At 47.2% G+C, this 22,600-nt stretch overlaps 4 protein-coding genes across 5 annotated transcripts; all 4 read left to right on the plus strand.

Annotated features, from left to right (window-relative positions):
* Nucleotides 1-47: 47 nt before the first annotated feature.
* Nucleotides 48-4,960, plus strand: LOC6606231 (abscisic-aldehyde oxidase). 2 transcript variants are annotated; one of them, XM_032720888.1, is made up of 8 exons: nt 48-215; nt 285-387; nt 842-996; nt 1,056-1,790; nt 1,848-2,081; nt 2,142-3,233; nt 3,293-4,001; nt 4,060-4,859. In XM_032720888.1, exons 2-8 carry the CDS (start codon nt 348-350, stop codon nt 4,857-4,859), a joined length of 3,765 nt encoding a protein of 1,254 aa, XP_032576779.1. In that variant the 5' UTR covers nt 48-215; nt 285-347. The 2 variants fall into 2 exon arrangements, with proteins under 2 accessions (XP_032576779.1, XP_002031039.1); XM_002031003.2 differs by lacking the exon at nt 48-215 and having other exon boundaries at nt 348-387; nt 4,060-4,960.
* A 379-nt stretch (nt 4,961-5,339) lies between these two features.
* Nucleotides 5,340-10,038, plus strand: LOC6606232 (indole-3-acetaldehyde oxidase). The gene is made up of 6 exons (XM_002031004.2): nt 5,340-5,559; nt 5,679-6,413; nt 6,852-7,085; nt 7,148-7,592; nt 7,660-8,697; nt 8,756-10,038. The coding sequence occupies exons 1-6, from the start codon at nt 5,347-5,349 to the stop codon at nt 9,886-9,888; spliced, it is 3,798 nt and encodes a 1,265-aa protein (XP_002031040.1). The 5' UTR covers nt 5,340-5,346; the 3' UTR covers nt 9,889-10,038.
* A 394-nt stretch (nt 10,039-10,432) lies between these two features.
* Nucleotides 10,433-17,301, plus strand: LOC6606233 (indole-3-acetaldehyde oxidase). Its single transcript, XM_002031005.2, has 8 exons — nt 10,433-10,685; nt 11,270-12,198; nt 12,308-12,541; nt 12,756-14,571; nt 14,630-15,250; nt 15,311-16,445; nt 16,501-16,901; nt 16,953-17,301. The coding sequence occupies exons 1-6, from the start codon at nt 10,646-10,648 to the stop codon at nt 15,490-15,492; spliced, it is 3,822 nt and encodes a 1,273-aa protein (XP_002031041.1). The 5' UTR covers nt 10,433-10,645; the 3' UTR covers nt 15,493-16,445; nt 16,501-16,901; nt 16,953-17,301.
* Nucleotides 16,299-20,778, plus strand: LOC6606234 (allergen Tab y 5.0101). Its single transcript, XM_032720704.1, is given in 3 exon segments — nt 16,299-16,445; nt 16,501-16,901; nt 16,953-20,778. Coding segments are annotated over 3 exon segments (843 nt in total). The 5' UTR covers nt 16,299-16,319; the 3' UTR covers nt 17,269-20,778.
* The last annotated feature ends 1,822 nt before the right edge of the window (nt 20,779-22,600 follow it).

The raw sequence follows: 22,600 nt of genomic DNA on the forward strand, positions 1-22,600 counted from the left end.
GGAGCAACCAGTCCACAATTTGCAATTAACGTCGATCGTCGAGCTCGACAGGCTGCTCAAATCGTTGTTGGCTCTCACGGAGTGTGTCGAAACTAACTTTTTGTTTACGGCATTCGAGAAAATCGCAATCTAAAAACGGAGGAACCTACTCGAGCCCCAATGTTTTGATAATTCAGTCAGTCGAACAGCGACACTCGCAGCGACCGGAGCAAAAAGTGAGCAGCAAGTGGAAAATAATGGAAAGCCGCCTCTGGCCAAGTCGCAACTAATTTAATTACTTGTAGAAAACACTTCAGCAGCTGACATTTAAGTTTTTGCTACCCCGTTTTTGCTGGAAAACTAACAGAATGGCTACGAAATTCTCAATCAATGGGCTGCCCTATGCAGGTGAGTTATACATATGGAGCTACATATGTATCCAGGTGATTATCGATTATGGGCCAGAAAATCAGTTCACGGCAATACTTCACCATCGAGTGCTTGGTACTCGTAACTTATCAGTGAGCTATATAGCTACATATACACATAGATACCCTAAATACTAGAATTTTGTCTAATGAGGGTGTTTACTTCTGAACGTTGCAACGCCTCTAGCTTCAAAGCAGGTGTATCATTAAATTAGCCAGATCTCGAAATCAAGTGGCTTTGGAACTCGAATAACTTTAATCGGAATTACATATGTATACACATTCGTACATACAGCTGGTTAACAAATAAGAGTGCAAATTTGAGGCCCATTGTTAGATGTTTTTTCACAAGCTCACATTCAGGTTTTTTTAATTAATTAAACACATTCGTATATATGCTTCATCTCTCCTCCACCACTCGTTGTACTCCGCAGTGAATCTAACCAACCTTCCGCCGGATATCACCCTGAACACCTTTATCCGCGAGCATGCCCAACTCACGGCCACTAAATTCATGTGCCAGGAGGGAGGATGTGGCGCCTGCATCTGCGTGGTGCGCGATGGAAAGCGCAGCTGGGCAGTCAATTCGGTTGGAGCACATTCCGTGCAACTTACTCAAACGATCGCTAATGAATTACATCTCCTTAGTGCCTCACTCTGCTGAATACTTGCGCCCAGCTGGAGATCGTGACCGCCGAGGGATTGGGCAATCAGCGTACCGGCTACAATCCTATTCAGAAGCGACTGGCCAAGATGAATGGCACCCAGTGCGGCTACTGCTCGCCGGGATTCGTGATGAACATGTATGGGTTGATGGAGCAGAACAAAGGCAAGGTCAGCATGGCGGAGGTTGAGAACTCCTTTGGTGGGAATATCTGCCGTTGCACTGGATATCGTCCCATTCTGGATGCCATGAAGTCCTTTGCGGTGGACAGCAATATTGCGATTCCCGCCGAGTGCGGGGACATTGAGGATCTAAAGCCCCGGAACTGCCCAAAGACCGGACAAGCCTGCAGTGGCAGCTGCCTTCCGTCCACTTTGGTCTACGAAGATGGTGTTCAGTGGCACTGGCCCAAGAGTCTAAGCGAACTGTTCGAGGCCCTGGACAAGGTGAAGGATTCGGAGGAGTTCATGCTGGTGGCTGGCAACACGGCTCATGGGGTTTACCGAAGGTCGACGGATATCAAGCACTTCATCGATGTGCACGGAGTGGAGGAACTGCATCAGCACAGCTCTGAGGGACAGAAATTGAAGCTGGGAGCTAATCTCAGTCTCACCCAGACCATGGAAATCATTCGTACTACTTCGAAGCAGCCAGGATTTGAGTACTTGGAGGTTCTGTGGAACCACATTGATTTGATTGCCAATGTACCAGTGCGAAACGTAAGTAGATTTGTTTTGATTAGTTTGAGTTATACATTTATTTTCGTATTGTTACAGTCTGGAACCTTGGCTGGCAATGTTTCGATCAAAAAACAAAATCCCGAGTTTCCTTCGGATATCTTCATCTCCTTTGAGGCCCTGAATGTTAGAGTGGTAGCTGTGAAAAACGCTGCTGATGAAAAGGAAATGTCACTCTCTGAATATCTAGGCTCGAATGATAGGAAGCTGGTGCTCAAAACCTTTGTTCTTCCTGCCTACCCGAAGGACAAATACATATATGACTCCTATAAGGTATAATACTTATCCAAACTTTTGAATACATCATCTTAAATACTACTTAAACATCCGCAGATCATGCCCCGTGCCCAAAATGCCCATGCTTATGTCAACGCAGCTTTTCTCCTAGAATTGGAAGCCGACAACAAGGTGAAGTCTGCTCGAATTTGCTTCGGTGGAATCCGTCCAGACTTTATCCATGCCTCAGCTATTGAGAAACTGCTGGTGGGACAGAATCCCTACGAATCCAGTCTGGTGGAGCAGACATTCACAAAACTGGAGGATCTGATTAAGCCTGATGAAGTGCTGCCGGATGCCAGCCCCGCTTACCGTTCCAAGTTGGCATGCGGACTGCTCTACAAGTTCCTTCTAAAGCACGCACCCGTAGCTGAGGTTGGCGAGAAATTCCGAAGTGGAGGGCAGATCCTGCAGCGGCCTCTCTCCTCTGGATTGCAAGTTTTCCAGACCCAGAAGAAGAACTATCCCGTCACCCAAGCGGTGGAAAAAGTCGAGGGCATGATACAGTGCTCCGGAGAGGCCACCTACATGAACGATGTCTTGACCACTTCTAATACGCTGCACTGCGCCTTCGTGGGCGCCACCAAAGTGGGAGCCACCATTGATTCAATCGACGCCTCCGAAGCCCTCAAGGAACCTGGAGTGATCGCCTTTTACAGTGCCAAAGACATTTCCGGCACTAACACCTTCTGTGAGCCCAGTTTTGGTTTCGAGGTGGAGGAGATCTTCTGCTCGGGATTGGTGCGCCACTCAGAGCAGCCAGCTGGTGTAATCGTTGCTTTAACTGCTGACCAGGCACAGAGAGCCTCGAAGCTGGTCAGGATCAGCTACAGCAATCCCAGCTCCGACTTCAAGCTGCAGCCGAGCCTAGGAGATGTATTCGCATATGCAACTCCGGATTCCTCTCGCATAGTTCCAGCATCGAAGTCGACCTCCAAGAAGATCAAGTTCTCGGACCAGCCGGACAAGGAAGTGAGGGGCATCTTCCAGATGGGTCTGCAGTATCACTTTACCATGGAGCCCCAGACAACAGTGGCCATTCCCTTTGAGGATGGTCTCAAGATCTTTTCGGCCACTCAGTGGATGGATCACACCCAGTCTGTGATTGCCCATATGCTGCAGGTGAAGGCCAAGGATGTTCAGTTACAGGTATGTGTAATATCTGAATTATCATCGCCTGAAACTAATTCCTTATTTATTATGTTCAGGTTCGTAGATTGGGAGGCGGCTATGGATCAAAGATCACCCGAGGTAACCAGGTGGCCTGTGCAGCTTCACTGGCTGCATACAAGCTAAGTCGTCCCGTTCGCTTTGTCCAATCCCTGGAGTCCATGATGGATTGCAATGGAAAGCGGTGGGCTTGTCGCTCCGACTACAAGTGTCACATTAAGGATAATGGCAAGATTGTGGGCTTGACGAATGATTTTTATGAGGACGCTGGCTGGAGCCCCAATGAAAGCCCCATTGAGGGTCATTCGACCTTCACGGCCGTAAATTGTTATGATTTGAACGGAGATAACTTTAAAAACAACGGAAATGCGGTGCTAACAGATGCGCCCAGTTCCACTTGGTGTCGTGCTCCGGGATCTGTGGAGGGAATTGCCATGATTGAGAACATCATCGAGCACGTTGCCTTCGAAGTTCAGAAAGATCCGGCTGAAGTTCGTCTTGCAAACATTGCGGCGGGTAATAAGATATCCGAGTTGCTTCCCGAGTTCCTTGAGTCTAGGGAATACGCCCAGAGAAAAAAAGAAATTGAGTCGCATAATGCCAAGAATCGCTGGACGAAGCGAGGTCTCGGATTGGCGGTGATGGACTATCCCATTTTCTATTTCGGCCAGTACCCGGCTACAGTGGCCATCTATCATGTGGATGGCACTGTTGTGGTTACCCACGGAGGCATTGAAATGGGACAGGGTGAGTAAACAGCCCACTTAAGATATTATTTATTGATAACATATTGATTTTCTTATAGGTATGAATACTAAGGTGGCACAGGTGGCTGCCTACACCCTGGGCATCGATTTGAGCTTCATCAAGGTGGAGTCCTCCGACACCATCAATGGAGCCAATTCGATGGTCACCGGAGGAGCAGTGGGCAGCGAAAGTCTCTGCTATGCAGTTCGAAAGGCCTGTGAGACCTTGAACAGTCGTTTGGAGCCGGTGAAGAAGAAGGACGCCAGTTGGATTGAGACAGTTGGAGCTGCCTATGGCAAATCGATCAACCTGATTGCTTCTGATCACTACAAGGAGGGCGATATGCAGAACTATCATATCTACGGACTGGCTCTAACCGAAATAGAGTTGGATGTGCTAACTGGAAACAGTCAGATCAAACGCGTGGATATCCTGGAGGATGCCGGAGAGAGCCTGAGTCCCTGGATAGACATTGGTCAGATTGAGGGTGCCTTTGTCATGTGCCTGGGCTACTGGATGAGTGAGCAGCTGGTGTACGATCGGGAAACAGGTCGCCTGCTCACCAACCGCACCTGGAACTACAAGCCGCCGGGTGCCAAGGACATTCCCATTGATTTTCGCATTGAGCTGATTCAGAAACCCAATCCCTCTGGAGCAGGATTCATGCGGTCGAAGGCCACTGGAGAACCACCCTGCTGCTTGGCAGTGAGTGTGGTTTTCGCCCTGCGACAGGCCCTGGATTCAGCCCGCCAGGATGCAGGACTACCGCGGGAGTGGGTGCGTCTGGGTGCACCCACAACTCCGGAAACTCTGGTGGTCAATGCTGGACACGAGGCAGCCAGTTTTAGGCTTAAGTAATTATATGTTTTTGATGGGTTTCTGCACCATTTACATATACATATTGTTCTATCTTCATACATATATATGAAATATTATTAAAGTTTTTATATTGGAATGCATTTGGTTGCATTGTTATAATCAAGTTAAATGTCGTGGTGGGATTATCAATCAAACGTGACATTAACAACTTTGATCAATTTTTGACTCATTCGTATTGTATTTTATCACAAAACGATAAAATATGATATTCTGGAAATTATCACATAAAAACCAAAACAAATTTAAATTTAAATTTCTATTAAAAAGCGTTCAATAAAGAGCAACGCATGAGCAAAAACATAGTTCGTTTCGCAGAGAGCACGGTTTCGCTCAGTGTACGCTTTAGATGGCACTTTAATCTGCTCCAACCCGTTTAGCCTAATTAACGGGTAATCAGGTTTCAGCAGCGCTTTGAAATAGAAACGAATGGCCAAAAGAGCTCCATTCGACCGACGACTGTGCAGCGATGAGCATCAAGTTCAATGTGAATGGCTTTCCGTACGAGGTGCAGGCGGCTGACTATGCACCGGACACCACCCTCAACGCCTTCCTCCGGGAGCACCTGCACCTGACGGCCACCAAGTACATGTGCCTGGAGGGCGGCTGTGGCTCCTGCGTCTGCGTCATCCGCAGCCGCCACCCGGTCACCCAGGAGGTTCAGTCCCGTGCAGCCAACTCGGTAAGAAGTCGCTTTTCGGGGAGTGGCTTTCTCCCCACAGCGAGCAATAAAAAGTTAAATTTGTAATTACTAGAATTAAAATATATTTAAACGATGGGTTAAATTTGACCATTCCACAGTGCCTGACGCTTCTGAACACCTGTGACGATGCGGAGATCATGACGGACGAGGGACTGGGCAACCAGCAGAGTGGCTACCATCCCATTCAAAAGCGCCTGGCTCAGATGAATGGCACCCAGTGCGGCTACTGCTCGCCCGGATTCGTGATGAACATGTACGGATTGCTGGAGCAACATCGCGGGCAGGTGAGCATGTCGCAGGTGGAGGACGCTTTCGGTGGAAACCTCTGCCGCTGCACCGGCTATCGACCCATTCTGGATGCCATGAAGTCCTTCGCGGTGGACAGCAACATAGAGGTACCGCCGGAATGCGTGGACATCGAGGACTCCTTCGAGCTGCTCTGCCCGCGAACTGGACAATCCTGCAAGGGCAGCTGCTCGAGACCACCTGTAAGGGATCATGGGGGTAGTCAGTGGTACTGGCCCAAGTCCCTGGCAGAGCTCTTCGGAGCCCTTAGTCAGGTGGCGAACGGAGATCTCTACATGCTGGTGGCCGGAAACACCGCCCATGGAGTTTACCGGCGACCCAGGAACATCCGACACTTCATCGACGTGAACATGGTGCCGGAGCTGAGGCAGTACAGCATTGAGACGGATCATCTGCTGCTGGGCGGGAATGTCACTCTCACGGATGCCATGCAGGTTTTCCTGCTGGCTGCCAAGAGGCCCGGATTCGAGTATTGTGCCCAGTTGTGGCAGCACTTCAACCTGATTGCCAATGTGCCGGTGCGAAATGTGAGTAGAGCGCTCCATAAATCCAGAAACTCGTTTTGGCGCTTGGCCAAGACGAAGATTAGCGAAAATAATAGTAGTTTCTGACAACTGAATGCTCTTTCTCCTGCGATTTATCTTAACCCTTATTTAACAACATATTTCAAGGCCAATGAACTTTTCGATTAATTATGTCACCGTATAAGTATTGTTCATTTAAATTGCAATGTTAATTTACTTCTTAAATCGAAGTCATTGCTTTGAGTTACTCTCCAATTTCTTAACAAAAGCAAGCAACTCTTAGCACAGAGAACATTTTAGCTTAAAACCCCATTTTACTTTCACAGCAAAGATAGTAAATCAATTAAAGTCGCTGCAGACACTGGGAGAAATTGTATTTAGAAAAATATATTAAATTGTAACTTAAAATTTTGTAAATAATTTATAATTAAATTTCCACAGAATGGCACGTTGGCGGGCAACATCAACATCAAGAAGCAGCATTTTGAATTTCCCTCCGATGTGTTCATCACATTTGAGGCTCTGGATGTCCAAGTCCTGGTCTACGATAATCCCAGTACGCAAAGGGTGATGAACCTGCTGACGTATCTAAGCGATACAACCTCCAAGCTGGTTCTAGGTGGTTTTATCCTGAAAGCCTATCCAAAGGACAGATTCCTGTTCAGATCTTATAAGGTGGGTGAACTAATTTCTAAAAATATGTATTTAGTTAACTGAATCTCCTCTCCAAACAACAGATCCTGCCCAGAGCGCAGAATGTTCATGCTTATGTGAATGCAGGCTTTCTCATTGAATGGCAGGACATTCAGCGCAGGATTGTCCACTCCGCACGCATATGTTTTGGCAACATCCGACCAGATTACATACACGATGACCAAGTGGAGCAACTGCTTCCTGGCAGGGATCTGTACGATCCCGCCACAGTTGCGCAGATCTTTCAGGAACTCCCAGCTAGCTTGCAACCCGAGGAGCGTCCTCCGGAGGCCTCCCCGGAATATCGCCAGATGCTAGCCTGCTCCTTGCTTTACAAGTTTCTGCTGGCCACCGCACCCAAGGAACGAGTTCGAGAACGATTTCGCACTGGAGGCTTGCTACTGGAGAGACCACTTTCCTCGGGAAGCCAATCCTTCGAGACCATTAAGAAAAACTATCCCGTCACGCAACCTGTACAAAAACTAGAAGGTACATCGCTTGAGGAAAACCTTTTCCATACGTGGTATAATAATTATTATCCTTTTCGGATTTCCAGGTCTCATTCAGTGCTCTGGCGAGGCCACTTATATGAACGACCTGCTGACCACCTCGAATGCCGTCCACTGTGCCTTTGTAACTGCAAAACGAGTGGGTGCCACCATCGAGCAGATTGATCCCTCCGCTGCTCTTCAGTGCAAGGGAGTGGTGGCCTTCTATTCGGCCAAGGATATCCCAGGCTCCAACAACTTTGTTCTGGTGGATCAGTTTACCCCTGAGGTTGACGAGATTTTTGCTGCCGGTCCGGTCAAATACTTTGATCAACCGTTGGGAGTCATCGCAGCTCTCACCCATGATGCGGCTGTCTATGCTGCAACATTGGTTGTGGTCACCTATGCCCGGGATCAGCGGAAGATCTTCACGACCATGAACCAAGTGTTAGCGGAAAAGCAAACCGATCGGATTGTGAGCACAAAGAAGGATCCTGTGGAACCCCTAAAGATGCCTCCTCTTGCACCCGGCGATGTTCTGGGAAGGGGGATCCTGGAGCTTGCGTCCCAATACCACTTCACCATGGAACCCCAGACAACGATCGTGGTGCCGCTGGATAACATTCTGCAGGTATACTGCGCCACCCAATGGATGGACGCCACCCAAGGAGCGATTGCCCACATGTTGAGTGTTAGTGTGAACTCCATTCAGCTCCAAGTTAGACGAGTGGGTGGAGCGTATGGTGCAAAGGTCACTAGGGGCAATATAGTTGCTTGCGTCACGGCTTTGGTGGCTTCAAAGCTGAGGAGACCTGCTAGATTTGTCCAGACCATAGAGTCCATGATGGAGAGCATTGGCAAACGATGGGCCTGCAGATCGGACTACGAGTTCCGAGCCAGAGCTAATGGATCCATTATCATGTTGAGTAATAACTACTATGAGGATGCCGGTTGTAATCTAAATGAGAACGTCGTTGACTTCCTGACTCTGCCAATTCTGAGGAATGTTTACAATCTGACTGACGCGAACTATAGGACCCAAGGCAGTGCCATCAGAACGGATGCACCCAGCTCCACTTGGTGTCGAGCTCCTGGGTCTGCAGAGGGTAAAGCAAAAACCAATATAAAAGGTTGATAGTATTTATATATCGTTCACATTTACAGGAATTGCCATGACGGAGACCGCTTTGGAGCACATAGCCTTCACCTGCCAGCTAGATCCTGCCGATGTTCGATTGGTTAATCTTCAGCCCGGAAGTAAAATGGTGCAGCTGCTGCCAAAGTTTCTGGCCTCCACAGAGTATCGCAAGCGGCGGGACCAGATTAACCTATTCAACTCGCAGAACCGATGGCGCAAACGAGGTCTGGGATTGGCCCTAATGAGCTTCCCGCTGAACACGACCGTGGCCTTCAACTATCCGGTCACAGTGGCCATCTATCATGAGGACGGGTCGGTGGTGATCTCGCACGGAGGCATTGAGATTGGCCAAGGAGTGAACACCAAGGCGGCCCAGGTGGCAGCTTTCGTGTTGGGTGTTCCGTTGGGCCAGGTGAGAGTGGAGGCTAGCAATACTGTCAACGGAGCCAACTCCATGCTGACGGCCAACTCGATGACCAGCGAGATGATCGGATTGGCAGTGAGAAAAGCCTGCGACACTCTGAACAAGCGACTGGCTCCGGTGAAGGAAAGACTCGGACCTCGGGCGACCTGGGTGCAGGTGCTCCAAGCGGCCTTTTTGCAGTCCGTCTTTCTCATCGCCACGGAATCTTACCGGTTGGGCGATATACCCAACTACAACATCTTCGGGCTGAGTCTCACCGAAATGGAACTGGACATTCTGACGGGCAACCATCTGATCCGCCGGGTGGACATTCTAGAGGATGCCGGGGAAAGCCTGAGTCCACACATCGATGTGGGTCAAGTAGAGGGCGCTTTTGTCATGGGTTTGGGTTACTATCTCACCGAGCAGCTGGTTTACGATCGCCAGACAGGACAGATCCTGACGAACCGCACCTGGAACTACCACCCACCAGGGGCCAAGGATATCCCGATAGACTTTCGCATCGAGTTGCTCCAGAAGAGTCCCAACCCGGTGGGCTTCATGCGATCCAAGGCCACGGGTGAGCCTGCTCTGTGCCTGGCTGTCGGAGCTCTGTTCGCCATGCAACACGCCATACAGTCGGCCAGGAACGATGCGGGTCTACCTAGGGAGTGGGTTCGCTTGGGGGCACCTACGACGCCGGAAACGGTCGTTCTTAACTCCGGAAGTCAGGTTGAAGCATTCGCCTTGCAATGAAAGGAAGTTCTGGCCTAGATTTGGGTATTTTCCGATATTTCATTTGGTGTACTGCTACTTCTTTTTGTTCGATCTTTTGATTTCTTTATCTGTATTATGTAACTATTCTTATTGGATAAATATACAATCGTGGGGAAATCATTTGAAGAATGAAGAATCGTTCTCTTGTTATATGTATAATTCCTATTTGAGTTGTATACATATGTACATACATATGGGTTTTGAAGAAATTTTTTGCTCATTAGGCACCACTCTGTTTATGGGACTAGTTCCCCTATTCCGAACATAATCTCGCCGTTTTGTTTAGAAATATGAGCAAAACAAAATCGTCCAATGAAACCGTTTACTGATAAAGCTCTCAGTTCCGTAAATGAGGGAGAGTATTCGAAACCGGCAGACGATGATCTAATGCTGTATGGTGAGCGCAGTATATAGAACATGGCAGTTAAGAGCGGGGAGCTGGTGAACTTGAACTTGGAGAAGCGGGAGTCTCTTTCGGGGGCCAGAGAACCACTATATATATGGGGCTACGGAAGGCCCATACCCTCAGTTGCTCGCAGTTCGGCGTGGAATCAAACGAGGCTGTCAAGTGGACTCATTGCCACATATGGTGAAATATCGTAGTTTCCAGAACCCACTACCATTCAAATATTTCTAAACACCCACGTCAATTGAAGGCGAAAAATTCTGCAATTAATTTCACAACTTTTCACGGACGACTTTTAAGTGATTCGAGGACTTATATAAGGCACAGATAATGGCTGGCAGAATTACAATCAACGGCACCAGCCACGAAGGTGGGTATGCATGTGTGGGCAGTTTAATTGCCTATGGATTGATGGGGGCTGGCATCTACAAGATTGCCGAGACAACTAACTGGAACGCCAGGGTCGAAATATTCGACTACTGAATACCTGCTAGTTAGTTAGATGAGAGTTGTGACGACCTTGTGAAAAAGTTTTCTATTCTTCCAAAAGTGTATTGTCATGGTGATGTGTTATAAATTAACTACCATAATTATGGTGACCCAAGAAAAACAATATTAAATATCTTCCTTTGGAATTAAAGGTAATGAATTAATAATGAGTAAAAAATCGCTAGACTCGTTTAACAGTTGTAACAATATTTTATATGGTTCCATTTCATTTTCTCATTTATTTTCATTAGCCGTCAGAACACTTCTACAAACGGAGAGGTACTGAATATAAAATACAAACCTTCTCCTTTAAAATATTTTAATAATAGCTCAGCAATCGTTAGCTTATAAAAAGCAGATATCGCAAAGTATTGATTTTTGACACGTTGTGAGGAATTAGGCTACTTGATAAGATAACACATGTATTGTGTAGGCACTGATGCCCCCTTATGTTTATACCCCTAGTCAACCTGGCTGCCCTGCCGGCGGATATCTCGCTGAACACTTTCATTCGAGAGTATGCCGGATTAACGGGCACGAAGTTCATGTGCCAGGAGGGCGGATGCGGTGTCTGCGTTTGCACCCTGACTGGGATTCATCCGGAGACCGGAGAGCCGCGCACCTGGGCGGTCAACTCGTGCCTCACGCTGCTGAACACGTGCTTGGGCCTGGAGGTTACCACCTCGGAGGGATTGGGCAACAAGCGGGTCGGCTACCATGCCATCCAGCAGCGATTGGCCAAGATGAACGGCACCCAGTGCGGCTACTGCTCGCCGGGAATAGTGATGAACATGTACGGCCTGCTGAAGTCCAAGGGCGGCAAGGTCACGATGGAGGAGGTGGAGAACTCCTTTGGAGGCAACATTTGCCGCTGCACTGGCTATCGTCCCATTCTTGACGCCATGAAGTCCTTTGCTGTGGACAGCAACATCCAGGTGCCTGCTGAGTGCATTGACATTGAAGACCTGAGCACCAAACAGTGTCCCAAGACTGGCCAAGCCTGCTCCGGCAGCTGCAAGAAGCAGCAGCCCAAGAGCAGCCAACTGTATCCGGATGGCAGCCGTTGGAGTTGGCCGGAGAGTCTGGGTGACCTCTTTGCCGCTCTGCAGGGAGCACTCAAAGAGAAACTGCCCTACATGCTGGTGGCTGGAAACACGGCCCACGGCGTCTACAGACGTCGTCCGGACATTAAGGCATTCATCGATGTATCCGGCTTGGCTGACCTCAAGGGTCATAAGCTGAGCGCGGATAACTCATCCCTAACTCTCGGTGGAAATATGAGCCTCAGCGAAACCATGGAGCTGTGTCGCCAGTTGGAGAAGACGAAGGGCTTCGAGTACTTGTCTCAGGTGTGGCAACACCTCGATTGGATCGCTAATGTTCCAGTGCGCAATGTAAGTCAAATCAAAGAGGTTTGTAAGCCCTCGAGCCTTATCTAATCAGGCCAACAATGAAAACACCTTGAGCACCTTGTGTTTATCAACCCATTTCGCATTAACCCAGGCCGGCACCTTGGCGGGCAACCTGGCCACCAAGCATGCCCACCCGGAGTTCCCCTCGGATGTGTTCATCGTTCTGGAGGCCCTAGATGCCCAAGTGATTGTCCAGGAGGCGGTGGACAAGCAGCAGACTGTCAGCCTGGCCAGCTATCTTGGCTCTTCCATGGAGGGAAAGATTATCCGTGGTCTTGTGCTGCGCGCGTATCCCAAGGAGCGGTTTGCATTTGACTCCTACAAGGTGAGTGCAAATTATAGTGTATACGAAGTGAAGTGCAGTATAATTTCTTATCAACGAAAGTAATGCGACTTTGACAATAGCTTGTAAGTTTTTAGATATGCGATATAGGCGAGTAAGTATTTTGTCGTGATTATCTCAAAGCAGATAAGATAGCCGTTCTTTCATTTACAAATTATTTAAAATTTAAAACACTTAAATTGTACTCTTTTAACAGATTATGCCCCGTGCGCAGAATGCCCATGCCTATGTGAATGCTGCTTTCCTTGTGGAATTCACGGCAGACTCCAAGGTGAAATCAGCTCGCATTTGCTTCGGTGGCATCCATCCCGAATTCGTGCATGCCACCGCGATTGAGAACTTGATTCAGGGCAAGAATCCCTTCGAGAAGGGATTGGTGGAGAAGGCCTTCGGGCAGCTGTCCACCCTGCTCCAGCCGGATGCCGTTCTTCCGGATGCCTCACCCGTCTACCGACGCAAGTTGGCCTGTGGTCTTTTCTACAAGTTCCTCTTGAAGGTAGCGGCTCAGCGAAAGCAGGGTTTGGGCAGTCGATTCGTCACAGGCGGTTCTCTCCTGAAACGTCCCGTGTCAAGTGGCCAGCAGAGTTTTGAGACCTTCCAGGAGCACTACCCGGTTACCAAGGCAACGGAGAAGCACGAGGGTCTGATCCAGTGTTCTGGCGAAGCCACCTACTCCAACGATCTGCCCACCCAGCACAACCAGTTGTGGGCTGCATTTGTCACCGCGAAGAAGGTGGGCGCCAATGTAACCAAAGTGGATACGCAACCAGCTCTGGATCTACCCGGGGTGGTGGCGTATCTCGACGCCAAGGACATTCCGGGACCCAACTACGTTGGGCCCAAAATCCGCGACACTCATTTCTTCCCCAAGGATGAGGAACTATTCGCCACAGGAGAGATTAAGTTTTATGGTCAACCCGTGGGCATAATCCTAGCCAACTCCAATTCGCTGGCCAATCGGGCAGCAGAGCTGGTGAAACTGACCTACGAAGGCGGAGCGGAAGAAATACTACCCACCTTGAAGGCAGTGCTAGACAAAGTTGGATCCGAAGCTGGCAATAACAAGCGGTTGGAGCAGCCCATCAAGTCCACCATCGAGGTCCTCCAGCTAGAGGAACCCTTCGATGTGAGCTCCTCCGGCCAACTGGATATGGGACTCCAGTACCACTACTACATGGAACCGCAGACAACAGTGGTTCTGCCCTTCGAGGGCGGCTTGCAGGTGTACGCTGCCACCCAGTGGATGGACCTAACCCAGGACACCATCGCCAATGTGCTGAACCTCAAGTCCAACGATGTTCAGGTAAAGACACGTCGTATTGGAGGAGGATATGGAGGCAAGGCCACACGATGCAATTTGGCTGCTGCCGCTGCTGCTCTGGCTGCTCACAAGCTGAACAGACCCATTAGATTCGTCCAGTCCCTGGAGTCCATCATGACCAGTCTGGGCAAACGCTGGGCCTTCCATTGCGATTACGACTTCTTCGTTCAGAAATCCGGAAAGATTTCCGGTATCGTAAGTCGATTCTACGAGGATGCTGGATATCTGTCCAACGAATCACCCATAGGTCACACCGTTATGCTATCCAAGAATTGCTACGAGTTCAGCGACAACTACAAACTTGATGGCTACTTAGTCTACACAGATTCGCCATCGAATACTCCGTGCCGTGCTCCTGGCTCCGTGGAGGGCATTGCAATGATGGAAAATATCATCGAGCACATCGCCTTCGAGACTGGACTGGATCCGGTTGACGTTCGTTTCGCCAATATGCTACCCGCCCATAAAATGGGCGACATGATGCCGCGATTCCTGGAAAGTACCAAGTACAGGGAACGCAAGGCGGACGCTATAGCCCACAACAAGGAGAATCGCTGGCACAAGCGCGGCTTGGGTCTGTGTATCATGGAGTACCAGATCGGTTACTTTGGGCAATTCCCCGCTACGGTGGCTATCTACCACAGCGATGGCACCGTGGTGGTCTCCCATGGAGGCATTGAAATGGGTCAAGGTGAGTGATGATCCCTAGGTAAAGAAGCTGGTCTTAAACTTTTGTATCTCTTCGCCAGGCATGAACACCAAGATCTCGCAGGTGGTGGGCCACACCCTGGGCATTCCGATGGAAAAGGTACGCATCGAGGCCAGCGATACCATCAACGGAGCCAACTCCATGGTCACCGGTGGGGCTGTGGGCAGTGAATCCCTCTGCTTTGCAGTTCGCAAGGCGTGCGAGACTCTCAACGAACGATTGAAGCCCGTGCGCGAGGAGGTGAAGCCCGAGAATTGGCAGGACCTCATCCGGGAGGCCTACAACCGCAAGATCAATCTGATCGCCAGCGATCAGTGCAAGCAGGGCGACATGGATCCGTACTCTGTATGCGGTCTCTGCCTCACCGAGGTAGAGTTGGATGTCCTCACCGGTAACTACATTGTTGGCAGAGTGGACATTCTGGAGGACACTGGCGAGAGTCTGAATCCCAATGTGGACATTGGCCAGATCGAGGGCGCCTTCATGATGGGCTTGGGCTACTGGACCAGTGAGCAGGTGATTGCGGATCCGAAGACGGGCGAGTGTCTCACGAATCGTACCTGGACGTATAAGCCACCAGGAGCGAAGGACATACCCACTGATCTGCGCATCGAGCTGCTGCCCAAGAGTCCCAACAAGGCGGGCTTCATGAGGTCCAAGGGTAAGTACCTATCTACAGCAAGGTTGTAAAGCCAACTAACTGGGAATTCTTTATCCTTAGCCACCGGAGAGCCAGCCATCTGTTTGTCCGTCGCAGTCGCATTTGCCCTGCAGCAGGCCCTGCAATCAGCTCGCGATGACGCCGGCGTGCCCAAGTCTTGGGTGACCCTCACCGCCCCGATGACACCCGAGCACCTGGTCCTCCACTCGGGCACCGAGCCCAGCCAGTTCAAGCTCAACTAGGTGGAGAGGAAGTATATGAACTCGTATCCCTGGCCGTGGGACATGGCACGTGGCCGCGATGGGAACGCTCCGATAAGCACGCCAAGATAACCTGCACTTACACCCCCACTTAACCTGGCGGATCTGCCGACTCTGGACTAGCCGACATTGTGTTGTCTGCACAATAAATTAAAAACTTATCCAACGCTTAATCCAAATGACATTCATTGCCAGCCAGCCGTCGGCCTGGGTCAACAGAAGCCCCTGTCCAGAGCTCCAGGCATTCGGAATTTACATTTTCCGGGCTCTTGCTTAATGCTTAACACCTCAACACGCGGACACACCCCGCCAAGAGGTCTTCATTAATTTTAACATAAATTGTTGTATAGAAATTTTATGCCACACGGAGCGTTAAGTGTGATCTGGCCAAAAGGTCGGGGGCGGGCCATTGCGGAAGCGGAAAGGGAAGGTGGGGGCAACAGTTGCCTTGCGGTCGTGGCAGAAGGACAGGCGCCTCTAATGGATTTTTCAAATATCGCCAACTGCTGTGCCCTTAATGAGCACATCCCTGGCGACATTGTTCAATTGACACACTTATATTGAATGTGGTAGCTTAGATATAGCATACCAGTTATAATTAATAATATCAAACGAGGTATGGTTGCTACCTTTGAACAGGGTACCGATATATCAGCTCTATAACTTCCCAAGAAAGCATGTGTATAATAATCATTAGAATCAGCTTTTTGTGTTCCTAGAAGAAACTGTTACTACAGTGAAATATATACTTTGTCTTGGCAATAAATAGGAATACTTTCCCTAGCAGAAACTCCAGTCTTCACTAGAAAATGGAGCTAAGTGGGTTCGTATTCGTAGCACTGCTTAATTTCATTCCCTTTGGATGCAGCAAGTTGGTTGATTTTTGCCAGCTGCCTTACTGTGGAACCGACAACCTAGCCTGCAATAACCCATCGGTGAGTGGAGTACAATCTGAAGAAACTACATCCGTGAAATTGTGTATCTGCTTAGAAATTCAGCGTCATGTGTCCCCCGAATGCCAGAACCCTTTCCATGACGACCTACCGAAATTTATTGCTAAGTGCCTTCAATGAGTTTCGCAACTATACGGCGAGCGGAAAGCAAAAGTATCTAAAGGCAGCGGCGGCACGAATGTGCCGATTGAGTTACTCAATTGAACTGTAGGATCTAGCCCGACTGGCGGTCATCACGTGCTCCACGCACAAGTTTTGCCTGAACTCACCGGAATTCTATTATGTGGGTACCAATATAGGTTCCAACTACTATTTGGGTAACTTGAACGACTACGAGGATCTAGAACTCATGTTGCGGATTATACAGGATTGGACCAGATATGCGGACTATATCAACATTAAAATGGGTCTCTATATGCCGACAACTTTGGAGAAAAGGTGGGGTATAATATTAATTAATAGATCAAATTGATAATTAGTGCCTTTCAGTGGAATTCCAAATGCCCTACTCCTGATGGCAGATCGGAACACCCATGTGGGCTGTTCGGCTATGAGATTCACGGTGAACTCCATCCACAACTTCGTCTTCTTGTGCGCCTTCAGCACCGATCTCTTCGTGGAGCGACCCATTTACCGGATGTCTATGAGACCAGGAACTGCTTGCAATCGCTTGGATCAAACATATTCAGCACTTTGTGCTGTTGGTGAAAATTACGACAACAATAAGCCCGTGCTGAATGCAAGGGTATTCCAGTTGCCCCTCAATTTATCCATGGGTCGACAAGCTTATGTGCCAGCCACATAGACCAAGCTTTAAGTAAACTTTTAAATTCGCGCAGCAGAAATTTGTTTTTGTTTCTCGAGTTTTTTTTTAGAGTGCCGTTGGCCAGACAAAAGTACACGCCCCTGGATACCCAAACAAAATCAGCGCACAAAAACAAATAGTTTTCACCCAGACGTGGTCATGGAAGAGGAGGAGCACCAGCAGCAGGAGCAGCAGGAGCAGACATTTCAGCGCGGCCTCGATAATCACAGGACACATTTGCATATAAACACGCTTCCGGGCTGATGTCCTTCGCATGCAAATGAAAACATTAGCGAGGCACACGCGCATCCGCATCAGCGTTCGCATCTGCGAGATGCAGATACAAGGCCAGGGGCAGATGCAGATACAAATGACATTCGTAGCTGTCGCTGTCGCCTCTTCCCTGCTTAAATATATATTTCAATTAAAATTTTACACACGAATAAATGCAAAGCCACGCCCAGCACATTAGATCCCCCCGCTCGCTCCATCCGACGAATCCCAGTCGCAATCCCCTCCAGTTCTCACTCCTCCAGCCCTTGCGAATGCGGATGCTCCGCTGGCAGTGTCCAACTTGTGTCGCTTGTTTTTGAGCGTCTGAAGGCCACGAGTGCAGACAGCAGACACGGACATGGCCATAAAACGGTCCCGGTTTATCCGGAGGGTGTACGAGGTTGAGATACGTTGTGGATGCGGATGCAGATGGGGCACAGGGATCAGCGCATTCGAGAAGGCAGCCAATGGAGCATGCTGCTGAATGTCAACGGAATTATTCAAAAGTTTCACGGAGGAGACAGAACAGCGGATCCCATGAAACGATGAGTTTGGCATTGTGACAAGACGAACTGGGTGTCCCAAAAGGGCCAATCATGGATGCGTAGGGATGGGCATAAGGAAATTAGTAGGCAGTATGGGAGTTGGATATCACATTTTGATTTTTAAGAACTCTATTCAAATCAGGTCAAAAACATTCTTAATGCGTGGATATGGAGACTAAGCTTAGGGACTAGCACTTAAAGTTATTTCCAAATAATATGAAGTGCGTATTTTAACTACTCAACTTCCAGCCTTATCATATAATTTATGTGGATGCACCACCACTCATTTTTCTCCGCCAGTCTCTCAATCCGCCATTATGATGGTCTCCATTTCGAGAGCAGTCCAGAGTCAACCATGAACTTGAACTTGCGACTGTAATAATAATAATAATGCAGATCCCGACTGACAATCCCAGTGCCTTCCCACTTTCAGTTGGAGCTGGGCAGCTTTTATTCCTTTTTCATAGCCAGCGCATCCTCATTCCGTCTGTCCTTGCCGTCTGTCTGCGGCCATTGTCTGGCTTGCATTTCAAATTCTAAGCAAATTTGTCGACCCAGGACCCAAGAGAGGGGATGGAGATGGGGATGGGTGTTGGAGTGGAGTTGCAGGATCTGATTCCTGGGTGTGAGCAGGCGCAACATTTTATGAGCGTGCCCGCGATGCAGCGAGCCAGATATGACCAGCAAACGTCTGCTTGGCGGACTCCAACTGCTCCAGTTTCCAGGGCAACCATTTCAATGGCTTTTGCTTTTACACTCAGAGAAAAATATCCTACAAAATTTAATGTTCCAAATATGAAATTTAAAGAATTATTAGGGAAGAAAATTATATGCTTAAGCACTACGGGATTGAGGTCTAAAAGTCAGCATCTAAAACTTTTGTATTCGATTGATTCTTTTTCGCTCAGTATTGGTGGACTGCTGGTGGTCTGCAATGGTGTTGCGTCTGCTGCTGGCACACAAAGATGTCCCGGTGTGATTTATCGCCGGCAGAGCCGGGATAATGGCCACGTATTATAATATCTGGCGCGCCCACAGGGCGTATGCTTATCGGAGTCGACACCGCCAACGACAAGGACGGCGATGTGGCCGTCAAGGTCTAGACTCTAGACTCCTGTGGTGCAGCTGGTGGCAGCGCCCAGGATTTCGCTCTCCGTTGCTCCTTCGTCCTTGCAGTTTCATTTGCATTTCCCCGTGAGCGGAAAACTGCATGCAGTTTATTAAATAGAAACGACGCTGAAAAAAAGGGTCTGCGAAGAATTAAGTACATCATTTCGAGCCGGCTTGATTGTCGGCTGCTTTTGGCGCATATCCTGTGGGTAGGACACACACTCGCAGTGGCCGGATTCTGTGCCGCAGCAATGTCTTCTCCAGCTCCTTCTCAGCCTTCTCGGGCAGCTTAAATCGTGAGCCAAATACATAAAATCTACGCATGTATGTCTGCCAGCTTTTTGATGTGTGAGTGTATCTCTGCCGCATCCTTTTCCACTTAATGCCGACTGCATTGTGCCCAGCTACACACATGTGCATACTCGTGTGTCCTGGCTCGGCTTTGTATGTATTTGATATCATTAAAATTTTGAGCTTGCCACTGCAGTGGCAGCCAAAGAACCAGACCCAGCATCAGCAGCTTGTCCTTGCCATTGGTCCTTTCCATTGTCCCGTGGTCCTTTTCCCGGCCCCTGATCCTTCAAGCGTCTGGCCAAACATGAATAACAAAGTCTGGCAGTCTCCCCGGAAAAAAGAACGAAAACTATGCATTTATGATATGTATTTTCAAGTTTATTTGTTCAACGGACTTTACACTGCTCGAGCGAGTTAAAATATTTCTGCATGTATGCACAAGTTTTGGGAATTAGGAGGAATCCAGATTGAATCGAGGTGGGGCGGTGTATTCGTGCCTTTTCTTTCCATCGCTTTAAATTTTACTTAATGCTTAAAATGCCGAGATACTCGTTCGGAATCCTTCAAAGAGCAAGAAAGAAACAACCACATGCCCAAAGTGAAGTTTAATTAAATTTAAATCCAAATGGGACTTAATATCCAGTCTTTTTCGTTCATAATTAAAAAATACGCAATATCCGATTTTTCAATAACCGAGTGGAAGAAAAACTGAGCAGCAGAAGGAAAAAGTCCTGCTGATGTCCTGTTCACGGCCATGGCCACCGTCATCGCAGGATCCCCCCGCCAGGATGAGAATTCGATTCGAACGAGTGCGACTGATAGGCGACGACAAGGACACCGACTGCCGGTTGCAAAGGACAAGCGGGCGTAACTCAATCTGCGGATGTGCAAAAAAGGAATATCCAACCCGACGCACTGCCGCAGGACAATGATAGCAGAATGTGCCCAGTCCGGCCAAAGAGAAAGCGCTGTAAAAACTCACACAAAATAAAACCAATCTGGTGGCCATTTGCTTATATACCCTGTACAGAATTGAGTCGTATCAATAACCGTTTTTAGAAAAAGTCAGAAAGTAAAGATTATAGGTAAATGGGATATTCAGCATATTCTTTTATTCTAAGGTAATATTACTCAAATGCAAAATTTAATGCTATTATATCATTAAAAGTAATAATGTGCAAGGATTATTTGTATGTTACTTTTTATTGGATACTTACCTTTAAAATATTTCTTTGTTTTATAAAATTGAGTGGAAAACATTAGTCCATAAATGAATCGTCATTACTAAGCCGCTCCAATTGTTTTCCTTTTTACTCGGTTTTCTGAGTAAATTAAAAAGTAAATTTCTGCACAGAGGGCGCATCTTCTCGCGCAGCCAATAATTCAATCAATTTATTTGCACTTTAATGCAGAAATTGGTGGAAAGTATCGGACTGGATAGGGGTGCATGTACATATATAATAATATATAGATATATATATAGTAAAATAGTTTTTAATTTGAGTCGAATAAATGATCCGTAATTGAACTAAGATCAACGCCGAAATAAATAAAAACTCCGAATGAATCCGCTTTGCGTTTTTATTGATTGAATATCAGCTTAAGACTGAAACAGTTGGTGTGAGAAAATCTTAGATGTACTGGGTTAGTGGGTTGTTTACTTGATCTGCGCGAGAGCGCTTCTTACTTATGCTTATGTGCATACATATGAAAAAGAATTCTTATGTGCTACGTGGCTATGTGCCTGCCTAATGGCTGGGTTCTGATTTCGGCTTAAGTGGATGCGCGGCTTAAGTGGGTGCGCAATATCGGAAAATGTTTGTTTATTTAACAAGGCATCGATGCGGCGGACCACTGCGGTCGGTCATTTGTATAAGTGAATTATGAGGAAGGCATAATTACGTTACTTCCCTCCCCTTAAAGAGAAGCCTATGCATAGGCTGATGCTGTTGGGTACAATAAGGGAGGTAATGGATTTCGTTCAATTTCTATTTCTTGAGGCTGTTCTTGATTTGTTTTCGATTGTTTTCTTATTTTCCTATATAAAATTATAAATGGATTTTGGGTTACATATTTTGATAATCCGTATAGTATAATAAGTACAATAATAATAAGTGTTACTATGATATAAAATATGGTATTATTTTCGTTTATTAGATTCACAACGTCATCGTGTTTTAACGTCTTTATCTTAATTATATCCAGTGGTGCGTATAACGGTGTTAAGTTTATTTCCGGGGTAAAATAATTTTTACTTAAGATAATGTTTTCAATTTCAATTCTGCATTGATTTACAGTAATAATTTTGTTTCCCTTTATCTTGACATTGTTATTCAATTTTTGACAGTTTTCTACTATGCTAGTTTCTGTTAAATTCCATGTTAAAATTATATTTGGCTCAACATATTTAATCATTTCTTTTGTTGGGATTTGAATAAAATTGCAAATTGGATTTTTACGCTTAATTATGTTTACGATGCAATCATTATTTATTTCTTCATTTTTTTGATTAAAGATTTTATTTTTATTTTAAAAGTAAGACTCATGGTCTGAGTAATCTAACTGGTATCCGTTTTGATCAGGATAAGGGATAATTTTAATTGTGTTGATCAGTGTTTGGTTAATGGGTATGTGTGATATGATTAGTAGTTCGTTGTCTTTGAAATTCATCCAAGTTGATGTTTTAATTAGTAGTATGTTTTGGCTGTTAACGTTATTTAATTTGTCGTAAGCAAGTAGTTTTGGGTTGAAAAGTCCTAAGCGTGAGAGTTGCATGCCCATCTCTAAGTCTTCTATGTATTCAATGAACTGCATAAGTTCGTATACAAGAGTGTCGATACTATTGCGATTATTCTCATAATTTTTTAGTCGTTGTAGTCCATCGTTCATAAATTGTATAACATTGTTCATTTCATGAAGTTGTATTGAATTTTTAGCGGTTGAATCTAATTTTTCTTGAAAATGAACTCGATCATTTTCATCAAGTGTACCAAATAGGAATTTAAGAGATGAACCTATTACGTTTAATAATCCACGCTTCTGTCTATTTTGTTGATGAATAGTTATTCCGTTTAATTCTTTAAGCAATTTATTATACAGATATTTCATGC

The sequence above is a fragment of the Drosophila sechellia genome, chromosome 3R (assembly GCF_004382195.2).
Source record: "Drosophila sechellia strain sech25 chromosome 3R, ASM438219v1, whole genome shotgun sequence".
NCBI lineage: Eukaryota > Metazoa > Arthropoda > Insecta > Diptera > Drosophilidae > Drosophila > Drosophila sechellia.